Source organism: Loxodonta africana, chromosome 8, assembly GCF_030014295.1.
Source record: "Loxodonta africana isolate mLoxAfr1 chromosome 8, mLoxAfr1.hap2, whole genome shotgun sequence".
Lineage (NCBI taxonomy): Eukaryota > Metazoa > Chordata > Mammalia > Proboscidea > Elephantidae > Loxodonta > Loxodonta africana.
Window position 1 is genome coordinate 28,676,401 of NC_087349.1, and position 26,903 is coordinate 28,703,303.

General features: G+C 38.9%; 1 protein-coding gene across 2 annotated transcripts in view; it reads left to right on the top strand.

The window, feature by feature from the left end:
• TSPAN12 (tetraspanin 12) overlaps positions 1–24,741 on the top strand; it is a 73,096-nt gene extending 48,355 nt beyond the window's left edge. Inside the window, exons 5-7 of one of the 2 annotated variants that reach the window (XM_010587381.3) lie at positions 4,082–4,189; positions 8,058–8,201; positions 22,818–24,741. In XM_010587381.3, the coding sequence (XP_010585683.1) occupies positions 4,082–4,189; positions 8,058–8,201; positions 22,818–23,123 (558 nt within the window). In that variant the 3' untranslated portion in view covers positions 23,124–24,741. The remainder of the gene's footprint in view (positions 1–4,081; positions 4,190–8,057; positions 8,202–22,817) is intronic. The other variant, XM_003407236.4, reaches the window with a different exon arrangement.
• Positions 24,742–26,903: the final 2,162 nt, after the last annotated feature.

Consider the following 26,903-nt stretch of genomic DNA (forward strand, 5'->3'; position numbering starts at 1 on the left):
ATGATATGCCAATTAAGCTAGATATTCCCTGAGACCAAGGTCCCCACAGCATTCAACCCAGCAGTTCAGTCAATCTGGGAGCCTGGGTGTGTCTGTGGAGCTTCCATGACCCTGCCTTGGTTAGGTTGTGCTGGCTTCCTCAGTATTGTGTATTGTCTTACCCTTCACTGGAGTTACCACTTATCTCTTGTCTATTTAGTGTTTTTCCCTCCCCACACCTCCCCTCCCTTGTAACCATCAAAGATTGTTTCTTTTTGTACACAAACCTTCTCATGAGTTTTTACAGTAGTGGTCTCATATAATATTTGTCCTTTTGTGATTGACCTGTTTACTCAGCATAATGTCCTCCAGATTCATCCATGTTATGAGATGCTTCGCAGATTCATCATTGTTGTTTATTGTTGCATAATACTCCAGTGTGTGTACGTACCATAGTTTGTTTAACTAGTACTCTCTTTGAAGCAGCCCTAATCTTGAGTTTCATCTGGGCTGTATTGACTGAACCTCTTGTTTTTCTCCTTTTTACCTCTTCATCTTTACTTCATTTGTTAAGTGCTAAGCTTGCTTCACTAAGCCAGGTCTCTATTATTCCATGAAGCAAACGTGGATGTATGCCCAATTTCCCAAGAGTTGCTTTATTGCCACACAGGTAGTGAGACTAGGATTTGTATACCTCAGTTTCCGCTCTGGCCGTAGAGATGAACCATAGAATGATATGCTGATCCGATTTCTAGCCAGCTGCTGTATTGCACACCTGAAGGTCTGTCAAGATTAAACATGTTAATGGACATGGTGCTAGATGACTTCAAAATAGAAGCACAAAAATGCCTGAAGTTTTGAGAACTGTTCTTTCTAAAATTTTAGTATGCCCCTTAAATCCAATTAAAAAAAATTTTTTTTATTGTGCCTTAGGTGAAAGTTTACAGAGCGTATTAGTTTCCCATTCCATAGTTTGTACATAAAGTGTTCCCTGACGTTGGTTTCATTCCCCACAATGTGTCAGTGCTCTCCCCATTTCCGTCCTGGGTACCCCGTTTTCTCTTGTTCTGATTTTCTACCTCTTCCTGCTTTCTCATCTTTGCTTTTGAGCAAATGTTGCCCTTTTGATCTCGTATAATTGATTGGTGTAAAGGACACGTTCCTCTCGGGTGTTACTGTTTGTTTTATGGATCTGTCTGTGGTTTGGCTGAAAGATGGTCTCCGGGAATGGCTTCAGTACCAGTTCAGAAGGGTATCATAGGGCCATAGTCTCAGGAGTTCTTCCAGTCTTTTATCAGACCAGTAATTCTGGTCTTTTTTGTGAAATTGATTTTTTGTACTGTAATTTTTCTCCTGCTGTATCTGGACTCTCTACTGTGATCCCAGTCATAGTGGTCAGTAGTGGTAGCCGGGCACCATGTAGTTCTTCTAACCTTGGGGTCATGTAGGCTGTGGTTCATGTGGTCCATTAGTCATTTGAACTAATTGCTTCCTTGAGTCTTTAATTTTCTTTACTTTGCTCCAAACGGTAAGAGACCGATAGTTGTATCTTAGATGGCTGTTCACAAGCTTTTAAGGCCCCAGAAGCTACTCACCAGAGTAGGATGCAGGACTTTGTCTTTATGAACTATGTTGTGTCAATTGACTTAGATGTTCCCCGAGTCTTTGTTTCTTCACCTTCAAGCCTAGGAACTTCGTCCCGCGAGGTGTTTGATTATGTCTAAGAAGTTGCCCTGACTGTGGCCCTTATGTGCTCTATTGTCTATGTTAATATATAAGCAGCACCTACAGCTATGTACATAGAAATATCCACCACCAAACCTGTGTCTGCAGGTTGATGTGTTCCCTTACACCCTCCCATAACTCTTGGCATACCTATCTACCTATGCATCCATTCATAAATTACTGTTTGTTAATATTGCTGCAGAATTGTCTATGCTATTGTAATTACCGTTGTCACCCTTTTTTTTGCTGACATTTCCTATATTGTGCATTGCCTTCTTTGCCTTCACCAATGTTGACTCATGTCTTCTGTCTATTTGGTAGTTTTCCCACCCTGGTAACCATCAAAGAGTTTTTTCTTTTTCTGTGTGTGAACCTTTTATTATTATTATTTTCTATAACAGTGGTCTCATATAATATTGGTCCTTATATGGTTGACTTATTTCACTCAGCATAATGTCCTCCAAATTCATCTATGTTGTGAGATGTTTCGTGGATTCGTCATTATTCTTTATCATTGCATAGTATCCCATTGTGTATGTGCCACAGTTAATCTATTCATCTGCTGATCGGCACCTAGGTTGCTTCCATCTTTTTGCCGCCATGAACAGTGCTGCAACGAGCATCGGTGTACGTATATCTATTCATGCCACCGCTCTTGTTTCTTTAGGGTACATACCAGGGAGTGGGATTTCTGGGCCACATAATATTTCCATTTCTAGCCTCCTAAGGAAATGCCATACTGTCCTCCATAGTGGCTGCATCATTCCACACTCCCACAGTGTACAAGAGTTCCAATCTCCCCGGAACCTCTCCAACATTTGTTATTTTCTGTCTTCTCCATTAGTGCCAGTCATGTCGGGATGAGATCGTATCTCATTGTAGTTTTGATCTGCATCCGTCTAATGTCCAGTGATTACGAACACTTCTTCAGGTGCCTGTTAGCCACCCAAACATCCTTCCTGGTGAAGTGTCTGTTCATATCCCCTGCCCATTTTTTTTTGTTTGTTTTAATATAAAGACCAAAGTTTATTAGTGGTTTCCGGCAGTGGTCGGGAGGGAGGGGAAAAGGAGGACTCGTTGCTTAGGAAACACTGAGCTTCTGTTAAGGGTGATGAAAAAATTTGGGAATGGATGATGATGATGGTTGAACAACATGATGAATGCAATTAATGTCACTGAACTGTACATGTGAAAAATGTTGAAATGGCAAATGTTTTGTTACATATATATTTACCACAACAAAAAAATTAAAACATATTATCCTCGAAGGATGCCATCAAGGAAGTGAAAAGACAACCCACAGAATGGGTGGAAATGTTTGCAAATCATATATCTGATAAGGGGTTTGTACTTGGAATGTATGAAGAACTCTTACAGCAAAGGATATGGACAGACATGTCTCCAATGAAGACATGCAGATGACGAACAAGTACATGAAAAGATGCTCAACGTGGTCAGTCATCGGGGAAATACGGATCAAAACATAACAGGCTAACACTTGACACCCACTTAGATGGCTGTAATCAAAAAGATGATTACAACTGTTGACAACGATGTGGAGAAATTGATATCCTCACAACACTGATAGTGGGACTGCAGAATGGTGCAGCCACCTTAAACAATTGTCTGGTGGCTCCTCAGAAGGCTCAACACAGTTTGCATATGACCCAGCAATTCTCCTAGCCATATACTGTATTTTATGCAAATAACACCCCACCCATTCCTCCCCCCGTGAGGCAGCCCCGCCACAAGCATTTGATGCTAATTTTTTTTTTAAAGCTACATGTTAAAGAGGCTAAATCCAATTTTTGAAAAGTGTTTAGGAAATTACTCCAAAATGAAGCTTGACTGAAGCTAAGCTCTTTTTCTTTTTATTCTTCTCCCTTAGTTTTTGAGCCCTGGTGGTGCAGTGGCTAAGGGTGCAGCTGCTAACCAAGAAGTTGGCAGTTCCAATTCACCAGCCAATCTTTGGAAACCCTATGGAGCAGTTTTAGTCTGTCCTATAGGGTCTCTCTGAGTCAGAATCGACTCGATGGCAAGGGGTTTGGTTTTTTTGTTTGTTTATCTACAGTGATTCTAAAGAACAACATTATAGCAGTATGAAATCAAATCAGAGGTCATTTCTCTCAAGGGATCACTTGGTATGAGTAGCTTTTCAGGTGTTTGTATAGAATGCATAGATGACTACTTGTTTGGAATTTCCTTGAACTCAGTATTGGCACTACAATCATTTCTGATGATTTTGCTTAGTATAAAATGCTGTGCTTAAAATTCATCAATTGCAATATATTTCAAGTATGTGTGTGCGTGGTATGTGCGTATATCTCTGGGAGTGTGTGGGTGTTACAGTTGTTGATAATATGCTTTTTGTCTCCAGGTTCCAGTACAGTGGTCAGATATGGTCACTTTGAAAGCGAGAATGACAAATTATGGCTTACCTAGATACCGGTGGCTTACTCATGCTTGGAATTTTTTTCAGAGAGAGGTAAGTGCTCAGATTTCTGAGGTAGAGAGCATGGAACAAGTGGCACACTTTGAAAACAAATGTCCAAAACTTTGGCTCTGGTAATTTTCTCTGTGCTGAAAAGTTAAGCCTATGATTCAGTTACCAATGGTGCAATTCATTGTTGAGAAATCCCTCAAATAACTCTGTGCCCTACTTTCCTTCCCATCTATAACGTGGCCCCTTCATTTCACCTGATTGATTTATATTTTCCAATTTGTGAAAAGCCATTTTGCTAAACTGCTGTGAAGTTTCCATTTAAGGAGAGGTTACTTAGTAAATATTCAAGTTCTTTTTGAATTGATAATTTTTCATGACTTTTAAAGCATCTGTGATTTAAAAATCCTTTTAATTTTTTAAAAATAATGCTGCTCATTTCAGAATTTGAAATAAGGGCATGAGCTTTCTAGTCAGAAAGACCTTAGTTCAAATCCTGGCTCTGCTGCTTACTATAAAGTGAGCTTCTATAATTTACTTAACATCCCTAAGCCTCAGTTTCCTTACCTGTAAAATGGGGATAATAAAATAAAATTACTGGTCTCCTTTTGTTGTGGAGAAGATTAAATGAGATCATCAGTCTTTTTTCATTTTAGAATATGGTTATTAACAATAACTTTTACAAAGTATAGGCTCCTCTGGCTTTTCTTACCCAACTACAGTATAGCAAGGCAGTCATCTTCTCAAATGAGGATTGTATTTAGATGTGTAAAATCTAGTGGCTTGAACTTAACCATCAATTTTGCTTCAAATCAAGCTCTGATCCCAAATGAGTGTCAATGTCTCCAACCTTCCTTGGTTGGAGGGACGTTCCCACATGACCACATGTAGCGGTTTCCTTTAATTTCTCTTATACCTGGGTCATAAAACATTTGAGAATCAGTATATTATCCGATGGATATCCAGCTATCTGCTCAGTTATTCTTTCTTGTATATGAGCAGAGGTTCAAATCCAGGACAGTCTCCAAATCTGGCTCTTTGTTTTACAATTGTTGAGATGGTGAAAATTATCACTGTTAACACAGATTTCCTGTTTATTTGAATGCTTCCTGACTTTGTTTACTGGGCATTTGTCCTAAAAACAACATGAAGGTAAAATAACTGAAGCATTAGGGAATTTATAGTAAGCTCTGATCAGGGCAGGAGCTTCCAAGAGCTCTTTATTTGATTTGTGATGTAGACCGTGATAATCCCCATTAAAAAACAAAGTGTTTCTTTTCTTGGTGGGGCGCCGCCTAGATGGACAATGTACCAAAACCAAAAACTCACACCTAGTGCCGTCGAGTCGATTCCAACTCATAGCGACCCTATAGGACAGAGTAGAACTGCCCCATAGAGTTTCCAAGGAGTGCCTGGTAGATTTGAACTGCTGACCTCTTGGTTAGCAGCCGTAGCACTTAACCACTACACCACCAGCGTTTCTGACGATGTACAGGCATTGCAAATGGTAGCACACTTATTTTTAGATTTGTCATATGTGAAGTTCCCTCCTTCATGTCATAGGCCTCATTCACCCAAAAGAAAGTGGTGAAGAGTTTTAAAAGCCCCTTTTCTAAAATAATTAAATTTTAGAGCTGAAAGCAACCTTGGCCAAGCCCCAGTTTTCCTGACTCCTAATGCAGTGTCATTCTGTGTATGTGTATCAAGCTGGTGGAATCTCCTTTAAGCTCTGGTGGGATTTATTTTGTAACTTTCAGAAAACAAACCCCCCTTTTTTTTTTCCTTTTACGGAGAGAGTGGGTGGAGTATGTGCTTTGGAATAAATACGCCCTTCCACACGCTGGTCTGTGACCTGGGCAAGTAGCTTGACCTTTCAAAGCCTCCATTTCTTCAAATGTAAAATGGCACAATGTTAGCAAGAGTGGCACTGTCTCACAATAAAAGGAGGCAGAGATAGGACGGAGGAACTGTAGCCCATGGCATTGTTTGATGTAGTAATGGGTTTGCTTCAGGGAGCCCTGAGGAAGTTTCAGTACAAATTCAGTGTCTTCTGTTGAAGGAGAAAAACAATGATATAAAAAGAAAAAGCATTTCAGCGAGTTATTAAAATTACAAAAAAAAAAATGCTTTGGCATTGAAAGTAATATGCTTACGTTATTTGGAGAAGTCGTTCATGTGGAGCACCTCACTTCCAGACAAGGCCAGATAAATGGCTGTTGCACTGTGGATGGAGTTAGAGTGTTCCAAGAACTGTCCTTCTGTCATCAACATAGTAAGAACACATATCATCAGGAACTGAGAAAAATGGTTTTCTCTGGGTTCCAGTATTTAAAAAGGCAGACTCTGACACTAGTAGTTTATGATTTTAAGAAAGCGATGTCTTTTTGTTACACGTGTTTTCCATGGATAATCAATTTAAAAAATATGTAGTGTCAAATTGTATTTGTGTTAATTGGGGGTGTTTGCGATACGTTTGTGGCTTTTAGAGTGTTATAAAAGGGAAATACTAAAGATAAAAAAGAAAATATCTCAGAAAATCTTAGTATTACTCATAAAAAATAGCTTTCAGTAATTCATTTATAATACTGTTTAGAAGATTTTTTCTTTCTTTTTCTTTTTTTAAATTAGCTATTTAAGAAAGTGAAAAATGCAAAATCATTTATAGTGTTTTTGTTCTTTCACTTTGAGTGAGATGTTCAGAATTCTTCAGAGTTGATTTTAGGTAAACTTTGAAATGGTAGTGGGTTGTGATACCTTATGATGCAATGTTAATACTGGAGACGGACCTATCTGTTGAACTACATAATTTGCAGAGTCAGTCACTCTTGGCAAAATTCTTCTCAGTGACTGCCCATATTTCTTGCTTTTGACTGTCTGGAAGAGTAAACTCCTTCTGCCCAAGGACTGAAAATTATTCATCATAGTTAATTGTTCTGAATCCAATCTACATATATCCTTAAGCAGTGCTCCTAAACATGGAGCAGAGAAAATTTTTGCAAATCTTTGGTGAAATAAGAAAAAGTTGGATTTTTTTTTTTTATTCAACCCTTTTTTTTTTTTTCCGAGTTAAAGGCACATCCTTTCTTCTGAGATTATGGTGGTAAAAAGTGATAGTTTATTTTAAAACTCTCACTTGGTTGAATAGAAATTAGTTGGCCAAACCTGTGTTTATATCTCAAATATTTTTGCAAATTTCACTGGCTCGTGAATCCAAGTCTGGTGATCTTTGTGGTGCAGCCTTTGGTCAACAAATCTTTCTGCAGAGATATTGGAAACTTTTAATATAATGTCTGAATTTATTGAGCAATTAAACCAATACTAAATGATATATGGAGCCCTGGTGGCGCAGTGGTTAAGAGCTTGGCTGCGAACTGAAAGGTCATCAGTTTAAACCCAGCAGCCTCTTCAAGGGAGAAAGATGTGGCAGTCTACTTCCATAAAGATTTACAGCCTTGAAAACCCTGTGGGTTGCTATGAGTCAGAATCAACTCGATGGCAACGGGTTAGGTGATACATAAATAGATTGATCACCTACTCTTTAGTGGTTAGGAGCTTAATGATAAAGATATTTCAGCTTTTTTTTTTTTTAATTATAATGTGTATTAAATCTGTTGCTGTATGATCTTTTGTAGAGGATCTTGCAGTTAGAGAATGAGATTCAGTCTTGCCTGATCTGTATTATGTGTTAGGAGCATTACTGTTTAGACTTGTTCCATTATGGAGTGATTGGTTAGCCAGGGTGTTCCTTCACTGCATTTCAGTCAGCAACATAGACCGTACATATATCATTAGGTGATGACAGAAGTGGGTTTAGCTCTGGGTACAAAAATTTAAGAAATCTAACATTTAATCTCCTATAAGTTAAGAAAATATTTTTGTAGTAGAATGAGCCTGACCAGTCATTCTTTTTCAGTTTAAGTGCTGTGGAGTTGTGTATTTCACCGACTGGTTGGAAATGACAGAGATGGACTGGCCCCCAGATTCCTGCTGTGTTAGGGAATTCCCAGGATGTTCCAAACAGGCCCACCAGGAAGATCTCAGTGACCTGTATCAGGAGGTAAGGCTGTCTGGGGTTAAGTTGTCACAGATGAAAGTTTTCTTATAATAACTTTTAAGTGAAGACTCAGCACAGTGCCACTGAAATTTTTCCTTTTCCGTCTAAATATAAAGGGCCTTAATTTTTTTCTCTGATATGTGATAGAACAGATAAAGCCTAAAATATCCATGTAGAAATCTGGACGCTAATCACATTTTAACAAAGGAAAGCGACAAAGACCACGTTTTAGAATGGAATAGCTCATTACTTGGATTTTAAACTAGAACCAAATTATCTAGAACCAAATTCTGTTGCCACTCCCTTTGCAAACAGACACATGCAGAGTTTTTAGCTTACACTGAGTATTCAGGAAGACAGGGTTTGGAGTTTCTGGGTAGAATATGTTTAGGGCCTCCACATACCCTCAAATGTATGTGAAAAAATCAACAACAAAAAGTCACTGTCCAGAGAAAGTGCTGCTGGGCTGCTTTTCAGTTCTCCATGCTGGCTAGTGATTAGTGATGTTGTTTTTGGTGAGCTAGTTTGATGAAGTTTTATACTCAGTGGATTAAAACCAATCCTCGAGTACCCAAGAAACTAGCATATTTGTGTTTATTGGGAGAATTTGTCGCAATCATTAGTATTCCTTATAGGCAGAAATTTTCCTGTTCCTTCATTTTGAGTGGTGATTTTTAAACTTTTTTCTTAGCAATGGAATCCTGTTTTCAAATTAAAATCTAGAACTCCGCTGTTGAAATTATTAAATAAAACTAAGATTTCAGTGCTACATTTTAAGTGCTCAATAGCATGTGCGACCAGTGACTCCTGTGTTGGACAGTGTAGGTATAGGACATTCCCATCGCTGCAGATAGTCTTACTGAGCAGTGTTGATCTAGAATGGAAGCTCAAAATGTAGATCAGAGAAAAGTGAAGCTGCTCAGGGTGAGGGGGCTGGCAACCTCCTCCAGGTACATCTCCAGGGAAGTACCTGAGTACCACAGAGCCCTGTTGAGAACCTTTGGCTTAATATAAAGTTAACACCGTTATTCATAATACAACTCACATGTATAGTATGGTGTTAAGGAAATGAGGCATTAAAACAAAACACAGCAGGATTTATAAAAATACACATCTGAGATTCCAAGATATATAACCTTAATAGGTTACACATTTCCCCCCAGGAATACTATTATTGTTAAAACATCCCTTAAGCTCTCTTCCAAAGTAAAAATATACAAAAATTGGTTTCTTTAATTTATTATGTAAATTAACTACTTTGAAAAAGAAAGCTGTGTTTTACCTCTACACATGGTCCAGTCCATCTTATTCATGTATTTGATATCAGTAACTTTTGGCTGTTTAAAAAAAAAAAAAAATCATCTCCTCCTGAGGCTCACCCTTCAGCCAAAGATTGGACAGGCCCATAAAACAAAACGAGACTAATGGGGTACACCAGCCCTGGGGAAGGACTAGAAGGCAGGAGGGGACAGGAGAGCTGGTAATAGGGAACCTAAGGTTGAGAAGGGAGAGTGTTGACATGTTGAGGGGTTGTTACCCAATGTCATAAAACAGTATGTATAATAACTGTTTAGTGAGAAACTAGTTTGTTCTGTAAACCTTCAACTAAAGTACAATAAAAATAATTTTAAAAAAAGGAAAAAAAAATCATTTCCAAGGACAAAAGTATGTCACGTTTAAGGGTATTCAAAGTAAAGTGCTTTGGGTTCTGAAGGTATGCCCCCTCAAAAGAGTTTCAGATACATTGAAACAACTGAATAACTCAGGTTGTTTATTAATTTATTTATTTATTTTTTAATTTTTATTGTGCTTTAAGTGAAAGTTTACAAATCAAGTCAGCCTCTCATACAAAAACTTATATACACCTTCCTATATTTTTTATATACTCCTAGTTGCTCTTCCTCTAACGACACAGCACATTCCTTCCCTCTACTCTATATTTTCGTGTACATTTGGCTAGCTTCTGACCCCCTTTGCCTTCTCATCTCCTCTTCAGACAGGAGCTGCCCACATAGTCTCATGTGTCTACTTGATCCAAGAAGCTCACTCTTCACCAGTATCATTTTCTATCCCACAGTCCAGTCCAATCCCTGTCTGAAGAGTTGGCTTTTGGAATGGTTCCTGTCTTGGGCTAACAGAAGGTCTGGGGACCATGACGTCTCGGTCCTTCCAGTCTCAGTCAGACCACTAAGTCTGATCTTTTTACAAGAATTTGAGGTCTGTATCCCACTGCTTTCCTGCTCCCTCAGGGGTTCTCTGTTTTGTTCCCTGTCAGGGTAGTTAGTCATCGGCTGTAGCCGGGCACCACCTAGTTCTTCTGGTCTCAGGCTGATGTAGTTTCTGGTTTATGTGGCCCTTTCTGTCTCTTGGGCTCATAATTACCTTGTGTCTTTGGTGTTCTTCATTCTCCTTTGCTCCAGGTGGGTTGAGACAAATTGATGCATCTTAGATGGCCACTTGCCAGGCATTTAAGACCCCAGATGCCACTTGCCAAAGTGGGATGCAGAGTATTTTCTTAATAGATTTTTTTATGCCAGTTGACTTAGATGTCCCCTGAAACCATGGTCCCCAAACCCCTGCCCCTGCTGTGCTAGCCTTCGAAGCGTTCAGTTTATTTAGGAAACTTCTTTGCTTTTGGTTTAGTCCAGTTGTGCTGACCTCTCCTGTATTGTGTGTTGTCTTTGCCTTCACCTAAAATAGTTCTTATCTACAATCTAATTAGTGAAAACCCCTCTCTCTCCCTCCCTCCCCCCTCTCGTAACGATCAAAGTATATTTTCTTCTCTGTTTTAAAAAACTATTTTTCAAGTGGTCTCATATAATATTTGTCCTTTTGCAGCTAAGTTCATTCAGCATAGTGCCTTTCAGATTCCTGCATGTTATGAAATGTTTCATGGATTCATCATTGTTCTTTATTGATGTGTAGTATTCCATTGTATGAATATACCATAATTTATCCATTCACCCGTTGATGGGCACCTTGGTTGCTTCCATCTTTTTGCTATTGTAAACAGTGCTGCAGTGAACATGGGTGTGCATATATCTGTTTGTGTAAAGGCTCTTATTTCTCTAGCATATATTCCAAGGAGTGGGATTGCTGGATCGTATGGTAGTTCTATTTCTAGCTTTTTAAGGAAGCGCCAAATCGATTTCTGAAATGTTTGTACCATTTTACATTCCCATCACGTTGTTTATTTTAAAAAGTAGTCACAGTACTTTTAGACATGTCTCACAGTACTGAGAAGCATTGTTTTTGTATGTTATCATTTTAAACATATTATGTTTAGGAGCATTTGACTTTGAATGAAAAAGAATATACAATAGATAGATATTTAACAAAGGATTGCTGAGTCATTGTCTCTGGGCTCCTCAGTGATTATGCTGCACCTTTTTTTTTTTTTATCTGAGTGAAAGCTGAATTTGGCTAATGTCTATAGTAGGGATGGTCAGCTAACAAATGCAACAGTTAAACTCTTGTTTACATTTCTGTTGTGAAAGGTGTGTTTAAAAATGTAGTTTTGGTAAGACCATTTCATAACATAGAAAACAGTACTTAATATTTGTTAGACAACATTAAATGCAAACATCCTTGGGGATGTTCAGACACATTATAATTTACCATTAAGTGTTAAAAGAACAGATGGTTACTGTATAGATGTAAGTGTAGACACGTGAATTGAAATCCATCAACTCTCCTAGGGTGAACTTAATCTATTTGTTGGTCTTTAGCAAGAAGGAGCCCTGGTGGCTCAACAGTTAAGTGTGGGGCAGTTAACCAAAAGGTCAGAGGTTTGAACCCATCCTGTGGTTCCACAGGAGGAAGGCCTGGTGATTTGCTTCTGAAAAGGTGGTTGTTTTGTCCCATCAAATGATTCGGATTCATAGCAACATTATGGGACAGAGTAGAACTGCTCTATAGGGTTTCCTCAGCTGCCAAGAAAACCTTACGTCACATGGGGTTACAATGAGTCTAAATTAACTCAACAACACCTAACAGCAGCAGCAGCAATTCCTAGAAAATTATTGGACTTCAGTACCATGTCTAATAACTTCTACCTTCTTTAGTGATTAATACTGATATAATTATAACCAATTTTGATCATGAAATGGCACAACAGGAACCAATTTCTAAATCTTCCAAAAAAGTCCAAATATGGACAAATTTTCTTCAATTTTACTTTACCTTAGTTGAAAAGTGTTCAGTTTAATATTTAACAACTTTCTTGTAAAAATACAATTCTTTTTTACTGGTTTGTCTTAGATTATTTTCAACTGGTAATGTTTCTCATTCTCTAATAGCACCTTATAATGGGATGCTTTGCTTTTGGAATTCTTGTTCTTATGATTCCTTGTTCCATGATTTTTAAAATGGAAAGAAGCCACCTTATCGTGCATATGAAAATTGATGGCCCAAATTATCTTTAAAGTGTTTCATATTTTCATCAAAAGACCTTCAATAGCAAGCTGCCATTGTCATTTATGAGATGTCCTTTAGACACAAACTCCTTGCAAGATGGGGGTTCATTATATCAAAGTAATCTGCTTTTGCATTTTACAGCTAATAACAGATACTGGTATTGGTATAATGATATATGCATAATTATATGCATTATACGCGTAGTTGACTTACAAAAGTGGATCATTTAACAGCTTCATGGAACATGTACAATTAAAGTCATAATTAAAAATAAGACATAATTTCACTTTGCCCTAGAGAACATATGTTTCCTGATTGCACTGCATCCAGAGATCATCCACTAGGAAGACGAGAGTTCTAGAAGGAGAGACAAGTGAGAAATGGCTGTAGGTATTTTGGATATTTATTCTGCAGTAGAGAAAACTAAGGGGGGCTATTTTAGATGTCTTTAAGTATTTGCTAGTTCATAATTCAGCACAGGAACTAGACTTATTCTTTGTTGCTCCAAGAGCCAGAAGTTACAGGAAGGAAATTTTGAATCAATAGAAGGAAGACCTTGCTCATCGAAATCTGTCCAATTGTGAGACGAGTTATCTTGTAAAATAGTGGGCATCTCATCTCTCAAAATATTAAAGTCAAGGTCAGATAACCATGTCATTGGTGGTGTAGAATGGGTTTTTAAATTAAATATGAATCTGGATTAGATGAACTTCAAGGTCCCTTTTATCTTTCCTGTTCTGTGAGCTCAGAGATAAGAACTGGCTTTCCTTCTGCAATCTTTCTTAGTTCTCTGCCATCAAGGAAATAAATCATTCTCTACCATCTGGTGGCCTGCATGGTCCCTGACCCAATACTATTTTATGACACATTTTGACACCTGTAAAAAATGACAGAGCAGAAATACGGCAACAATTGTACATTTTAGAAAAAAATTCCATCAGCAATATTATTAGGTTTGGTATACAGTGCCTCAGAATATCCATAATAAGCTGCATACTTGTATAAAAGTATAGGTTTAAAACTTACAAATGAAAGTACCTCTTACCATCAGTTTGGTCCTGTCACATTCACTCATTCAAAATATTTGTTGAGTTCCTACTGGTTTCCTGGCGTTATTCTAAATGCTGGGGATAGAGTGGAAAGCATTGTGGATAAAATCTCTTCTCATGACACTTATATTCTAGTTACAGAATATAGACATTCAACAAGAAAAGAGAAGAACAAACAACACTAGAAGAGAATTGCAAGTGCTGATGAGCACTTCGAAGACTGAACAGGGTGATGTGACAGAGAGTGACTTTGTTGAAGAGGGAGCTACTTAAGATAGGATGGTTAGGAATAGCCATTCTTAGGAGGTGTGATGGTTAGTTTCATATGCCAACTTGAGTAGCCCAATTATATAGTCAAACGCCAATCTATATGTTGCTGTGAAGGTATTTTGTAGATATGGTTAACCTCTATAGTCAGTTGACTTTATTTAAAGGAGATAATCCTCCATAATGTGAATCGGCCTCATCCAATCAGAAAGCCTTAAGAGCAAACACTGAGCTTTCCCAGAGAAGACATCCTGCCTCAAGACTGTAGCATGTATAACACCTGCTGAGTTTCCAGTTTGCCAGCCTGCCCACAGATTTCAGAATCCAGTCTGCCACGTCAGCTCCTGCCTAAGTTCCCAGCCTGTGGCCCTGCCTTATGAATTTCAGACTTCCCAGTCCCCACACGTATGTGAGCCAGTTTTTAAAAATAAATATGTATCTCCTGTTGGTTCTGTTTTTGTGGAGAACCCTGACTGATACAGGAGATGACGTTTAAGCTGAGACTTTTCATGAAACCATACAAAGATCCGGTGAAGGGTATTCTTGGCCTGAGGAACTGCAGTACAAAAGCCCACCCTCAGGAGGCCTGGGTCAACAAATTACTGACTGCCTGTTAGCTTGCTCTTTTTTGGAATTGTTCCCATAGCCACACTTTCTGAATACTAGGTACAAGATTTGGACTCAGGAAAACAACAGATGTGGAATTTAAGTTGATAAAATACAGGTCTAGAATGTATCTCTTCCTTTTCTCACCTGCTGAGTTTTAAATCATCTCAGTTACTAAAGCGTTGTGTCTAGACATGTTTTGGCGAAGAAATGAAGAGAGAAAGAACAGATAAAAAGGAGGGAAGGTGAAAAAAAAGTCTTTATACAGCAGGGATTCCCAGTCTCTTCCCCATGGACCTGGGCTGTTTCTGGGTGATACTGCTGAAATTATTTTCGATATTTTATATGTGTTTTTCAGCATATGGGATCCATAGCTTTCAACAACTCTTTCTGAGTTTCCATGTTTACAATTGTGAGGAACAACAGTGGTAGAGGATATTCACAGTGCTCACCATCTCAGGTGTGCCGTGAAGCCTAAACAGTGCCATTCTGCTTCTTGGCTTTAAAAAAAATAAATGGAAGTAAATAGACTCACTATAGAATCTCTACTTCAATGGACCAACTAAAAATGTAGAATAAGGAGGGAAAGAGTAAATTAAAATGTGTCACCAAAGATACATTTCTTTCTTTTGTAGTTAGAAGAAAGACTGCTATTAAAATACATTGGCTCAGCTTCTCAGGGAAAAGTAGTCATCACAGATGTCCATGTAAGAGCCAGACGGGGAGATAGAAGTTCTCCAGGCAGCTGTGTGTCTTTGGACACAATTCCTTTAACTCCTTAGGCCTTGAGTGTTCCATGTGTTGAGTTTGAACGTCAAATGCTTTTAATTATTTCCTTAATAACAAAAAATTTTGCCCAAAACCATGTCTCCTTCTTTAGATGGCCATTTGTTTCTTCTCCCAACACCATAAAACGTCTACAAGTTTGAAAAAATCCAGTTGCCTTCAAGTCAGTTTCAACTTGTGGTGACTCCCATGTGTGTCAAAGTAGAGCTGAGCCCGTAGAGTTTACAATGGCTGATTTTTCAGACGTAGATTGCTAGGCCTTTCTTCTGGGTAGACTCGAACTGCCAACCTTTCAGCTAGCAGCCAAGGGCATTAACCATTTGCACTACCCAGCACTCGTCTACATTAGAGAAGGTAGAAATTCATGCTGTCAATCTTCAACCAGATTGCGGGACCTGTCTTTGACAAATAGTATTTATTTTATAACCTATATACATTTTTTCTGGCATTACCTCAGCCCTCAATACTCCTCTGCTGTTAACAACTTCCACCAGTTAGAAAGATGAATTGATGGTATATGTCTATTTGTTTTGACTAATAGAAACAGCTTTTTTAATTTTCACATTCAACAGAGTATACACATAAATAATATTTCCTCACACTTCTGAACCAGAGGTGGAGAAATTACAAAGTGATTTGGGCACAAAAGGGCAAGGCTGAAGACTTTCTCCATATCTTTTCTCTAACACATCCTAGTTACGAGGTTGACTGTTTTTCTCCCAGGGAACCCTGTTGTTAGGTTGATAACAAGATTCTTCTTAAAATTCTTTTAGAACCAAGTAAATTGCCATCCCCTCCCCACTTAAAACAAAACAAAATAAAAGTAGGGCAAGTGTTAAAAGAGAAGTCCAAGGCACAGGTATACAGCTCAGGCCCCAGCTGGGTTCTGGCCAGCCGCACCAACCAGAAGCTGGTCAGATCTGCATAGAACTGGTCCCTATGGCAGTGGCTGGAATAAGAGGTAGAAATAAGATGATCTGGAAGTGGTACAAGAGAGTGCCTGGCCTAGAGAGCTTGTCGTTAGTTGCCGTGGAGTCAGCTCTGACTCATGACCACCCTGTGTACAACTGAATATCTAGTCCTGCACCATCTTCAGGATCACTGGTGTGCTGGAGTCCATTGTTGTAGCCACTGTATATTTTGAGTGCTTTCCCACCTAGGGAGCTCATCTCCTAGTGTTATATCTGATGATATTCTGTTGTGATTCACAGAATTTTCATTGGCTAATTTTCAGAACTAGACTACCAGGACATTCTTCCCAGTCCGTCTTCATCTAGAAGCTCTGCTGAAACCTGTCTACCTTAGGTGACCTTGCTGGTATTTGAAATACTGGTGGCATAGCTTCCCCTATCACAGCAACATGCAGGTACAACAAATTGGCAGACAGGTGGTGGTGAACTGTAGTCCAGACCCAAGGCTGTCAAGTCAATTCTGACTCATAGTGACCCTGTAAGTCAGAGTAGAACTGCACCATAGGGTTTCCAAGGAGCAGCTGGTGGATTTGAACTACCAACCTTTTGGTTAGCAGCTGAATGCTTAGCCACTGCGCCACCAGGGTTCCTGAACTAAAGTAGGCGATCCTTAGTCATCGTGTTTCTGACTGAGATATGCAGTGGTAGCGCATTGTAGTGGTAGTAACTTATTAGGATTTCTGGAGCCTCTGAGCAATCTAAAGGATAAGTAAGTGCTAGCCAAGAGCAGGAAATATTTGGGTGGTATGAGGTTGAAAAGGACATTTCCTAGCAAAGAAGCTATGGTGCAAAATTAGAAATGGAAGCAAGAGAGCCCACAGGATGTGAGTAGGGGATGTTGACAGGGCTGGGCAGGGCAGGGCCTGTACCATGAAGGTCCTTGTCCTGCTAAGACATTCAGATTTCATACTGAAGCCTGGGAGTAGTTGCCAGATAAAAAGGCAAACATGTTCATAAGTGTGAAGCATTATCATGAAAGGAAGGTTCAAGGGCAGAGTAGACACAGATTGCCGATTTATTAAAAATGGAACTCCATCCTCCCAGAAACACACACAGCTGCCTACGGTTTACTATCTCAGCAGCTTTCGGGCTCAGTGGTTGTTTAGATGGAATATCCCCAAGAAGTTCCATTCACAGGGTTCTTTTCTATAAAGTCAAAGACATTCCCTCCCACCTCAATGCTTACGTCATTATCTCCTCAGCAACTGCTGGTGGATCAGGTTGACTCTGACTTGGGGTGATACCTGTTTTATCATCCAAAGCCCTGCAGGACCAGTGTGGGCGTGGTGGTGGTGAGGGGGCATTCTTTTATCTTCATGCTTTGCTCATGCACTCGTCTGCCTGTTGTGCTTCAGGAATACAAATGAATTCTTCTCTTTCGCTCTCTCTTGACGTGGTCAACTGTGAGTTTCCTGTTACCTATTCACTATTCAATCTGTGTTTCTTCTTGTGCTTTATTAATAGAGACTTGCAAATTTTGCCCTTAGAATTGACTGCTCTGAAAGCCATTATAATAGTTTGGCCTGAGAAAGTAACTCACAAGGTAGCAATTGGAGAGAATGTGTTTAAAAAGCATTATGTTACTATTGTAGAGAATGAGTTGAGGTGGGGGATTGAGTGAGGATCTGGTCTGGGAGCAGGGAAGGGAAGGATTGCAGGGAGTTCATGTGAGTGATTATAGGGCTGGAATTCAGGTGGCGGCCTTGAGGATAAAGAGAGTGAAGGAGTGTGAAAGATGATAATGAAGAGGCAGAATAAACAAGAGGAGGTAATGAATTAACTGTGGGGAATGAGTGGCAGGGAAACCACAAGGGTGCTGGACGGGTCTTGGATTTGGACGCTGGATAGATGAAGGAGCCATTTTTTGAGAGCAGAGGTTGGATTTGATTAGTTCCATTTTGGAAATGCTGCCAGGAACTCCACGTGCACAAGCCTAGTAGGCAATATGGGCTGACAAGACAGTTAGAGATAGGAATTTTGCATGTATTAACTAGGGAAAAGGTTAACCCAAAACACAATAGCTTGAATAAGGTGAGAGTTCAATTCTCTTATAGACCAGCCAGCTGGTCTGACTGCCAGGCAACTGTGTTGCACACATTCATCCGGAGACCCAGCATGGTGAGGCAACATCACCTTTTTTAATACCTGTCTTCCAAAGTTGCTTCTGGTAGTCCCCAATTGTATTCAGTGGTGAGAGGGAGAGGGAGTTGGAAGGAGCACATTCAATGCATTAAAGCCTGTGCCTATCACCTCTGCTCACATTCCATTGGTGGGAACTCACGAGTTTTGTTTAACTACAAGAGAAGCTGGGAAATGTGGTCCCTGGCTAGAAGGCTATGTTCCCATGGACAACATTTTTACTATGGAAGAAGTGGAGAATGGATTTGGGGGTGTGAGGACTAACAGTTTACACAGGTGTCATCATAGTATATATGTCAGATGAAGGCATGGTGGAGATAAGACCACACAAAGAGATGATGTCATATATGCAGCCAAGGATGGAGCTCTGGGGAATGACAACACTTAGGGGCAGAGAAGGACACACTACATTTTAGGAAGAGAAGAAACAGAAAGGTGTGTCCTGAAAGTCAGGGGAGGGAAGATTTTTAGAAATGAGTTTTTCTTTTGGTGAGGTAGCGTGTTTCAAAAGTTAAGATGGCTTTGAAACTGGACTCTCTGGGTTTAAGACTTGGATCTGCTCCTTACTAACTCTTAGTTCTTGGGCAAGTTTTTAGCCTCTTTGTGCTTCAGTATTCTCATCTGTGAAATGGAGATAATAACTCATGTCAGAGGGTTATTTGGAGAGTTAAATAAATGATCATATGGAAAGTTCTTAGAATAGTGCCCGTTTGCAGTATATACTACCATTAATTGCTGGGAGCTAAAGCAAATTGATGGAAAAGTACGCATTGGATTTTTCTTACAAGATACATATTTAGAGCTCAGCCGTATGAGGCCATACACTGTGGACTGCCAGAAGAATGAACAAGTCTGTCTTGGGAGAAATACAGCCAGAGTGCTCCTCGTAAATGAGGATGGTGAGACTGTGTCTCACATACTTTGGACATGTTATCAGGAGGGACCAGTCCCTGGAGAAGGACATCATGCTTGGTAAAGTAGAGGGTCAACGAAAAAGATGAGGACCCTCAACAAGATGGATTGACACAGTGGCTGCAACAACGGCCTCAAACATAACAACGATTGTGAGGATGTTGCAGGACTGGGCGGTGTTTTGTTCTGTTGTACGTGGGGTCACTATGAGTCAGAACTGGCTGGATGGCACCTAACAACAACAACAACATGAGCAACTATTTTACGTGCATGACCTCATTCAGACCTTAAAGCATTACTATGAAGAAGTTACAGTATTATTATGTCCATTTTACAGACGAGAAAAGAAAGGCATAAAGAGGTTAAGTGACTTGCCCAGTGTGATAGAGCTGATGAGTGGCTCAGCTCAGATCTATTTAATGCCAAAGCTCATGCTTTAGACACTAACCTTTTGAGATGTGGCATACATGGCCTGAACAAAGCTGAGTGTTGTATAGAGTTTTTTCACTTCCAAACTTCAATATTCTTATCTAATAAGGTAATGGTTATCTGCCCTGCTGGTACAAACAGTTAATCACTTGGCTACTGACCTGACCAGAAGGTTGGCAGTTCATACCCACCCAGCAGTTCTGTGAGAGCGTGCCCTGGCGGCCTGCTTCCGAAAAGATTAGCCTAAGAAACGCTATGGGGCACTTCTACTCTGTCACATGGGGTCGCTATGAGTCGAATTGATTTGACAGCACCCAGTAACAGCACCTTGTTGTTGTGTTACAAAGATAAATTGACGTACTGCAGGACAAACCCTTACACAACATGCAGCACATATTAAACACAAATCTCTGGTGAGCGGTGTCTGCTAATGATAATAATGACAGTGATAACAGCAGTTTAGTAAGGTATTTATTAAAGTCAATAAGAAAAGTAGTCATCTATGATTGGATTTTTAATAAGCTAATTTGCCTCTTGTTTTGCTTGTGATGACAGAAAAGTATGTATTTTTCGATTTTATATATTTGGTCTTGCCAAAGGTAGATTTTGTCAGGCCTAGATTTTTGGGATTGGATCTGGTTTTTCACACTGCTTGTTTGAACACCCTCCAGCTTGCTGTAGTCAAGCATTTAGGGTAGACGAAAACACCACCAGTGAGAGAAAATGTTGGAATGAGCACTTTGTGAATATTCTGTTCACTTGGGAGGGGGAAACCCGCTACTGCTGAACTGTCCTGGAGAGTGGCAGCGGCACTCACTGAGAAATGGTCAGCAAGCCCAGTCTTTTAAATCTGGTCACTCTGCCTATCTAATGAGGACATTGTGAGGACTAAATAAAAAAATGAAGGGCTGCCATGTATTTAGAAATAGTAAGAAGACTTTTTCTCCTGCATTTCCTATGTATGGGTTTAGTTAAAGCTGCTCTTAAGAGAATAGGCTATCCTCAGTGAATTTTACTACTTGCTGTTTAATGTTTTTATTTTTTTAAGGAAGGACTAATTTCCCTGAGGAGCTTAACATTAGCAGTAGAGAACTTTTGGCTCAACCTTGTTAAGAAGAATGTAGAGTGAACTCACGAACTGCTATCATCATTTACTTCTTCAGTTCTAGAAGAAATAAGGCTGAAGATTATGTATTTGTACTGTGATGAGTAACACAACAGTTTCAAACTAGAGAGTCATGTTTATTATAAAAATCAATTACAAAAATATCAATACTGGAATTATCGGCACCTAGATTTTATCTGGTGGATTCCAACTGCCGACCTTTGGTTAGCAGCCATAGCTCTTAACCACTACACCATCAGGGTTTCCAGATTTTATTTATACTTTATCTTCACAAGTACATTAAGAGCTGCTGAATTCTTTGATGTGGCCTGTGAATATTGAGAACTGAGACGCCATGGATGTACTTCCAATTTTAGAAAACTCATTTTGGAGATAGATCAGAGAATAATTTCAAAGTATATAATTTCCACATTGAAGCCGCAAGTGAAATGAGTCACCCTGACATGCCTTCAAATAGGTTCCCGGAAATGTAGGGATTAGTACCTTTGCTCTGAGGTAGCATTAATATTTACGGTTAATAGTTGACTAGAGTTTTAATATTACAGCAAGTGAAGTAAGTTAGCTAACTTGTCTTATACATTTGAATTATCTGAGGTTATTAACATAGAGCCAAAAACAAACAAACCAAACTTGTTGCCGTCCAGTTGATTCTGACTCATGGCAACCTTATAGGACAGAGTAGAACTGCCCCATAGGGTTTCCAGGCAGCTGGTGAATTTGAACTGCTGACCTTTTGACAAGCTTTTAACCACTGCACAGCATAGGGCTAAGATAACTGTATTTAGGTAGAAAACGTATTCAAGTAAAATCACCTCAGAGTATTTTTGTTTTGAGAGAAGCAAATGAGTACAATTTACTTCTTTCCTATTTGGAGTAAAATATCCTTTGTGGAATGGAATGCAGTTTTGAACTCTTAACATTTCTGTTTACTCTCTTGACCTCACTCAACAAAAGTGTTTGTTTATACAACTAAATATCTATAGTAGTACAATAGATTTTATATATATATATATATATATATGTTTTTAGAATTAGTGTCCTGCTTCTCAACAAAAAGTGTCCGAGTTGACACTAAAAAGTATAAACTTTATGCACAATTACTAGACTGGCTCAGAATAAACACAAGGCTTGCGCTCAATTGAATCACTTTAATAAAGATGATGCAGAATAACAGAAAACCTGGAGCTGTTTCTAAGAAGAAGGTAGAGTGGCTGAGGAGAAACCTGGGGAAATACTGTCTCCTCAAGAAGAGGAATATTCTTTTGGAAAGCTAACTCTTAAATTTAAGTAATTGATAATTCCATATGGTTTTCATAGGCCGATTTTTCAGCAGTAAATTGCCAGGCGTTTCCTCTGATGCATCTCTAGGTGGACCCGAACTTAAAACCTTTTGATTAGTATCGGAGCATGTTAATTGTTTGTACCACCTCAGGAATCTGGTCTAAATGTTAGATTGTTTTATAGCAGTGGTTCTCAACTTTAGGACTGTTGGTGTTGTATGTCAGACAGTCAATTTTGACTCGTAGCGACACTATAGGACAGAGTAGAACTGCCCCATAGGGTTTCCTATGCTGTAAGTCTTTACTGGAACAGATTGCCAGATCTTTACTCCTGCAGAGCAGCTGGCGGGTTTGAACCGCTGACCTTTTAGCATCCTAGTGCTCAACCATTGCGCCATGAGAAGGAATAGACTCATCATAATCACTTGGGCAGGATTTTCAAAAGGTGCACACCTTCATCTCTCCTCCAGCTTCTCGTAGGCTTTTCCTGTTGAGAGTCACTGTCTTAAACTTTATGAATCAAGTATTTTGATTCCATTAACTGATACAGATTGTTCGTTTTCACTAACTAATTTTGACTGTATGTAAGGCATCCAAAGTAATATTGACCGTCTTATTTTTTTTTATTTCTTTTACAGGGTTGTGGGAAGAAAATGTATTCCTTTTTGAGAGGAACCAAACAACTGCAGGTGCTAAGGTTTCTGGGAATCTCCATTGGAGTGACACAAATCCTGGCCATGATTCTCACCATTACTCTGCTCTGGGCTCTCTACTATGATAGAAGGGAGCCTGGGACAGACCAAATGATTTCCTTGAAGAATGACACGTCTCAGCACTTGTCCTGTCACTCGGTAGAGCTGTTGAAACCCAGCCTGTCAAGGATCTTTGAACACACATCCATGGCGAACAGCTTTAATACACACTTTGAGATGGAGGAATTATAGTGGATATCAAGGAAGGAAATCACAAGATTGTTTTTTTGGACTTGTGAATTTTCAAGCACACACTTATCTGCTTCAGAAATGTGTACAAATACAAATGTTGCCATCAAAGAATGCTTAAGCATATAGTTATCTACCCTTTAAAATGAAGAGGGAAAAGTTTCATATTGTAAGTCACCACCTGGACATACTGATAATACCCTTTATAATGTCGGGGACAGATCTAACACCAACTTTATTCACTGTGTAAGATTTTTACTGAGTAGAGTTATGCCTTGAGGTGGCATGATTTGACCAGTATTTCTACATCCATGAAAATGGGCCCTGCTATAGTGGTGTTGGAGCTAGAGTAAGGTTTGATTTACTTCCACAGTTAGTTTATAAAGTACCAATTAACTGCTAACATAGAAAGTTAGACAGTACTAATGACTTTTATTATTTGGTGATGTATTTTTTGGAGGGTGAATAGTTTATATATACATAAGAAAACTCTGAAGATTGGCGACTACCTAAATGTGATTTTTTTTTTTTTCTGGTCACTCAAATATTGTTACCACTTAAAAGAGAAACTAACGCATTGTCTTAGACTGATCAGGGATCTATGTGTATATAAGAGTCTGTGTGAAGTCTGTATAATTCAGTAGATTCCAGTTCTAATAACTACTAAGAATAACAATTGAGAAAAGCATAAACTTGTCCTGTATAGCACCATTTTTTAGCCTTTCCTGTTAAAAAGAGCTTTAAAATTCTGTCTTGGGTTTATATAACATACGTAACTGTTAATTTAAATACTTAACCACAAATTTTGAAAAATTACCAGTGTGATAAATAGGAAAAATTATCAGTGTGATAAATTACCAGTGTGATAAATCATTATTATTCAGAATGTAGTCTGGTCTCTAGGAAGTATTAACAAGAAACTTTATACGTAAGTTAATTCATTCAGTAAAGACTTTGATGCTAATTTTTTTCCAAAGCTGAGACTCTCTTTGACACTAAATGCTTTTTAAAGGAGCTTATCTTTGCCTTCCCAAAATAAGAAGAGTCTCCAAGTCTGAATTTAATTCTCAGAGAATAATGTCCCTTTTCTTCAGCAAAACGCTGTGGGAATCATTAAAGTAAGCGACGTTTTAACTTTAACTAGAGATTGTTTTTGCTTTATTTCACTGATGAAGATGCTGTGGTGAATTACACAGATTATTAAATTTTTTACAAGAGTAAAATATATTTATTTGAAATGGGAAGAGTGCATTTTACTGTATTTTGTGTATTGTGTTTATTTGTCAGATTATTGAAAGAAAATACAAGTGTCAATAAATATTTTTTAGAGCAATAATTTGTGGCTGATTTTTACATATTACAAGCATTGTCGTGGGAAGAAAAATATGAAAAATGAATTATTGTATGCACTATTCCTAATGATTTCAAACTGGAATGACTCTATAAGAGTGTGTATCTTCACCAAGAAAAGATACAAAGATGCCTATTTTCAGATTAATGAGTTGTGCCATATAATTTTAAAAATATGCCCATTTATATTAATTTATCTTCTCAGTGCTTTCATATCCCAGTTATTATAGCTATGTTATTATAGCTGTTAAAATAAAATGAGTCTAAGGAATATAATGGAAACCCTGGTGGTGTAGTGGTTAAGAGCTACGGCTGCTAAACAAAGGGTCAGCAGTTCGAATCTGCCAGGTACTTCTTGGAAACTCTAATGGCAGTTCTACTCTGTCCTATAGGGTCGCTATGAGTCAGAATTGACTGAACGGCACTGGGTTTGGTTTTGTTTTGTTAAGGAATACAATATTTGAAATTAAATAACAGACTTAAATCTCCATGGATTCAGATAAAAAAAAAAAATGAGAGAAACACACGATCAATCAGGATTAAAAGAATCCCTTTTTATAGTTTCGTTAACATTCAAATTCCTCATAATTTTACCTAAAATTAGCCACCTAATTGAGACAGTCATGACTCTTACTTGGATTATTTAAATAATGGCCAAATTTGGTTGCTTCTCTTTTGATGTGTCTCCCAGACACAAGAAGAACAAACACGTATTGAGCTCAAGAAAAAAATCCTCAAATTATAAAATACCAGTTGATTTCTACCTTTTTAGGCTTCAAATATTTTGATATATTACCTGATTTACTACCCTCTAGAATAGTCAACATAAATTTAGACAATCATATATGATATACTTGGCTTAATGGGAATAAATGACATTTATAGCAGTGGTCCACAAAGGCCTCTTATGGTAGCAATGCACCTGGAATAATAAAACTGAAGGACTAAAAAGTCTACTTAATGCAGTGGAGCTGAGGGAGTTCACTGGTTGGGTACATTGCAAATAAAGTTGTTAACTGTTTCTTGGGAAATTTTTAAGCTTTCTTTTGTAAAATCACTGTCTTTAAAATAAAAACTCAAGAAGATTATTTGTAGATTGGTTACCAGTCAATTCAAACTGCCCCAGAGACTCAGCAGTGGCAGTAAGATATGGTCTCTATACTCAAGCACTGAAATGTCTGGGTGAGAGACACTCAGGCTAACCACAGATAAAATAAATACAGGCAAATGCCATGAGTGGAGCCTGCTTAGGAATAAGAGCCAGATGAGTGGAATCAAGACTGCTACCCAAAGGAGATGACCTTCAAGCTTGGTCAGAAAGGAGGAGTGGAGAACATTCTACGAGCCATCACTGAGATTAAAAATTGTACATTATCTTAGAGGGCATGACAGACCAAGAATGCTTGAAGAGATACCATAGGAAAGGAAATGGGTGAACATTGGAATTTGGGGCCTCATTCCGTAGGCCGAAAGGAGAGTCACTGAAGGCTTTCAGAAAGCGAAGTGATTTGTGTTTCAGAAAATTAATGGCATTAGGCAAGTGAGAAACTGGAAGCAAGGAGGCAGGTATACCCCATTACACATCCCCCAAGAGTAGGACATCACTCATAACATACCTGTTGCCGACTCATAGCTACCCTATAGGACAGAGTAGAGCTGCCCCATGGAGTTTCCAAGGAACACCTCGTGCATTTGAACTGCTGACCTTTTGGTTAGCAGGCATAGCACTTAACCACTACTCCACCAGGGTTTTCCATATGTATAGTCTAGGTAAATGGGTCACCTGGAGTTGTAGACTACAGGGAACCCTGAGGGGAGACTAGCTCTATCGCCATTGCTGTGATCCTAAAAAGGATGATGGAAGTCAAAACAGAGTGGATAAAACATTACAACAGGGTGAATCCACAAAAACTGGCAGCAGATTGACCTTGGGAAGTGTGTGACAAGGAATAGAAGAACTGAAATTTCTAGATTTTGTACCTGGTAAATTGGCAATGGCGTTAACCTAGATAGAAGGCTCTGGAGGGGGAACAGGCATGTGGGAGGGTAATTAATTTGGTTTGGGACATAGTGAGTGGTGTTGCCTGCAGGACACGCAGATGGAGATGGCTACAGGCGGCTGTAAATTTCAGTCTGGAGCTCCGGAGAGTTCACTGTCGTGCCTGAGAATTTTTATGCATTGCTTTCCCATCTCAGGAAGCCTGACAGAAAATGGGCTGAGAACCAAATGTTATATGAGGAGAATCTTAAGCAGGATGTTAAAAGAGTTGCCTTTTGTCTGAGCTCCCACTCCTGCTGATGAGTCAAGGGAGGTAAAGCAATGAGAAACAAATACACAACTGAATCTTCTGTGGCAAAAGAAGCCACTCCCTTTAAAAAAATACTGCCAACTGCAATGCTGCTTCACTCAAGCCCCTTTCTTATTCTCATCCT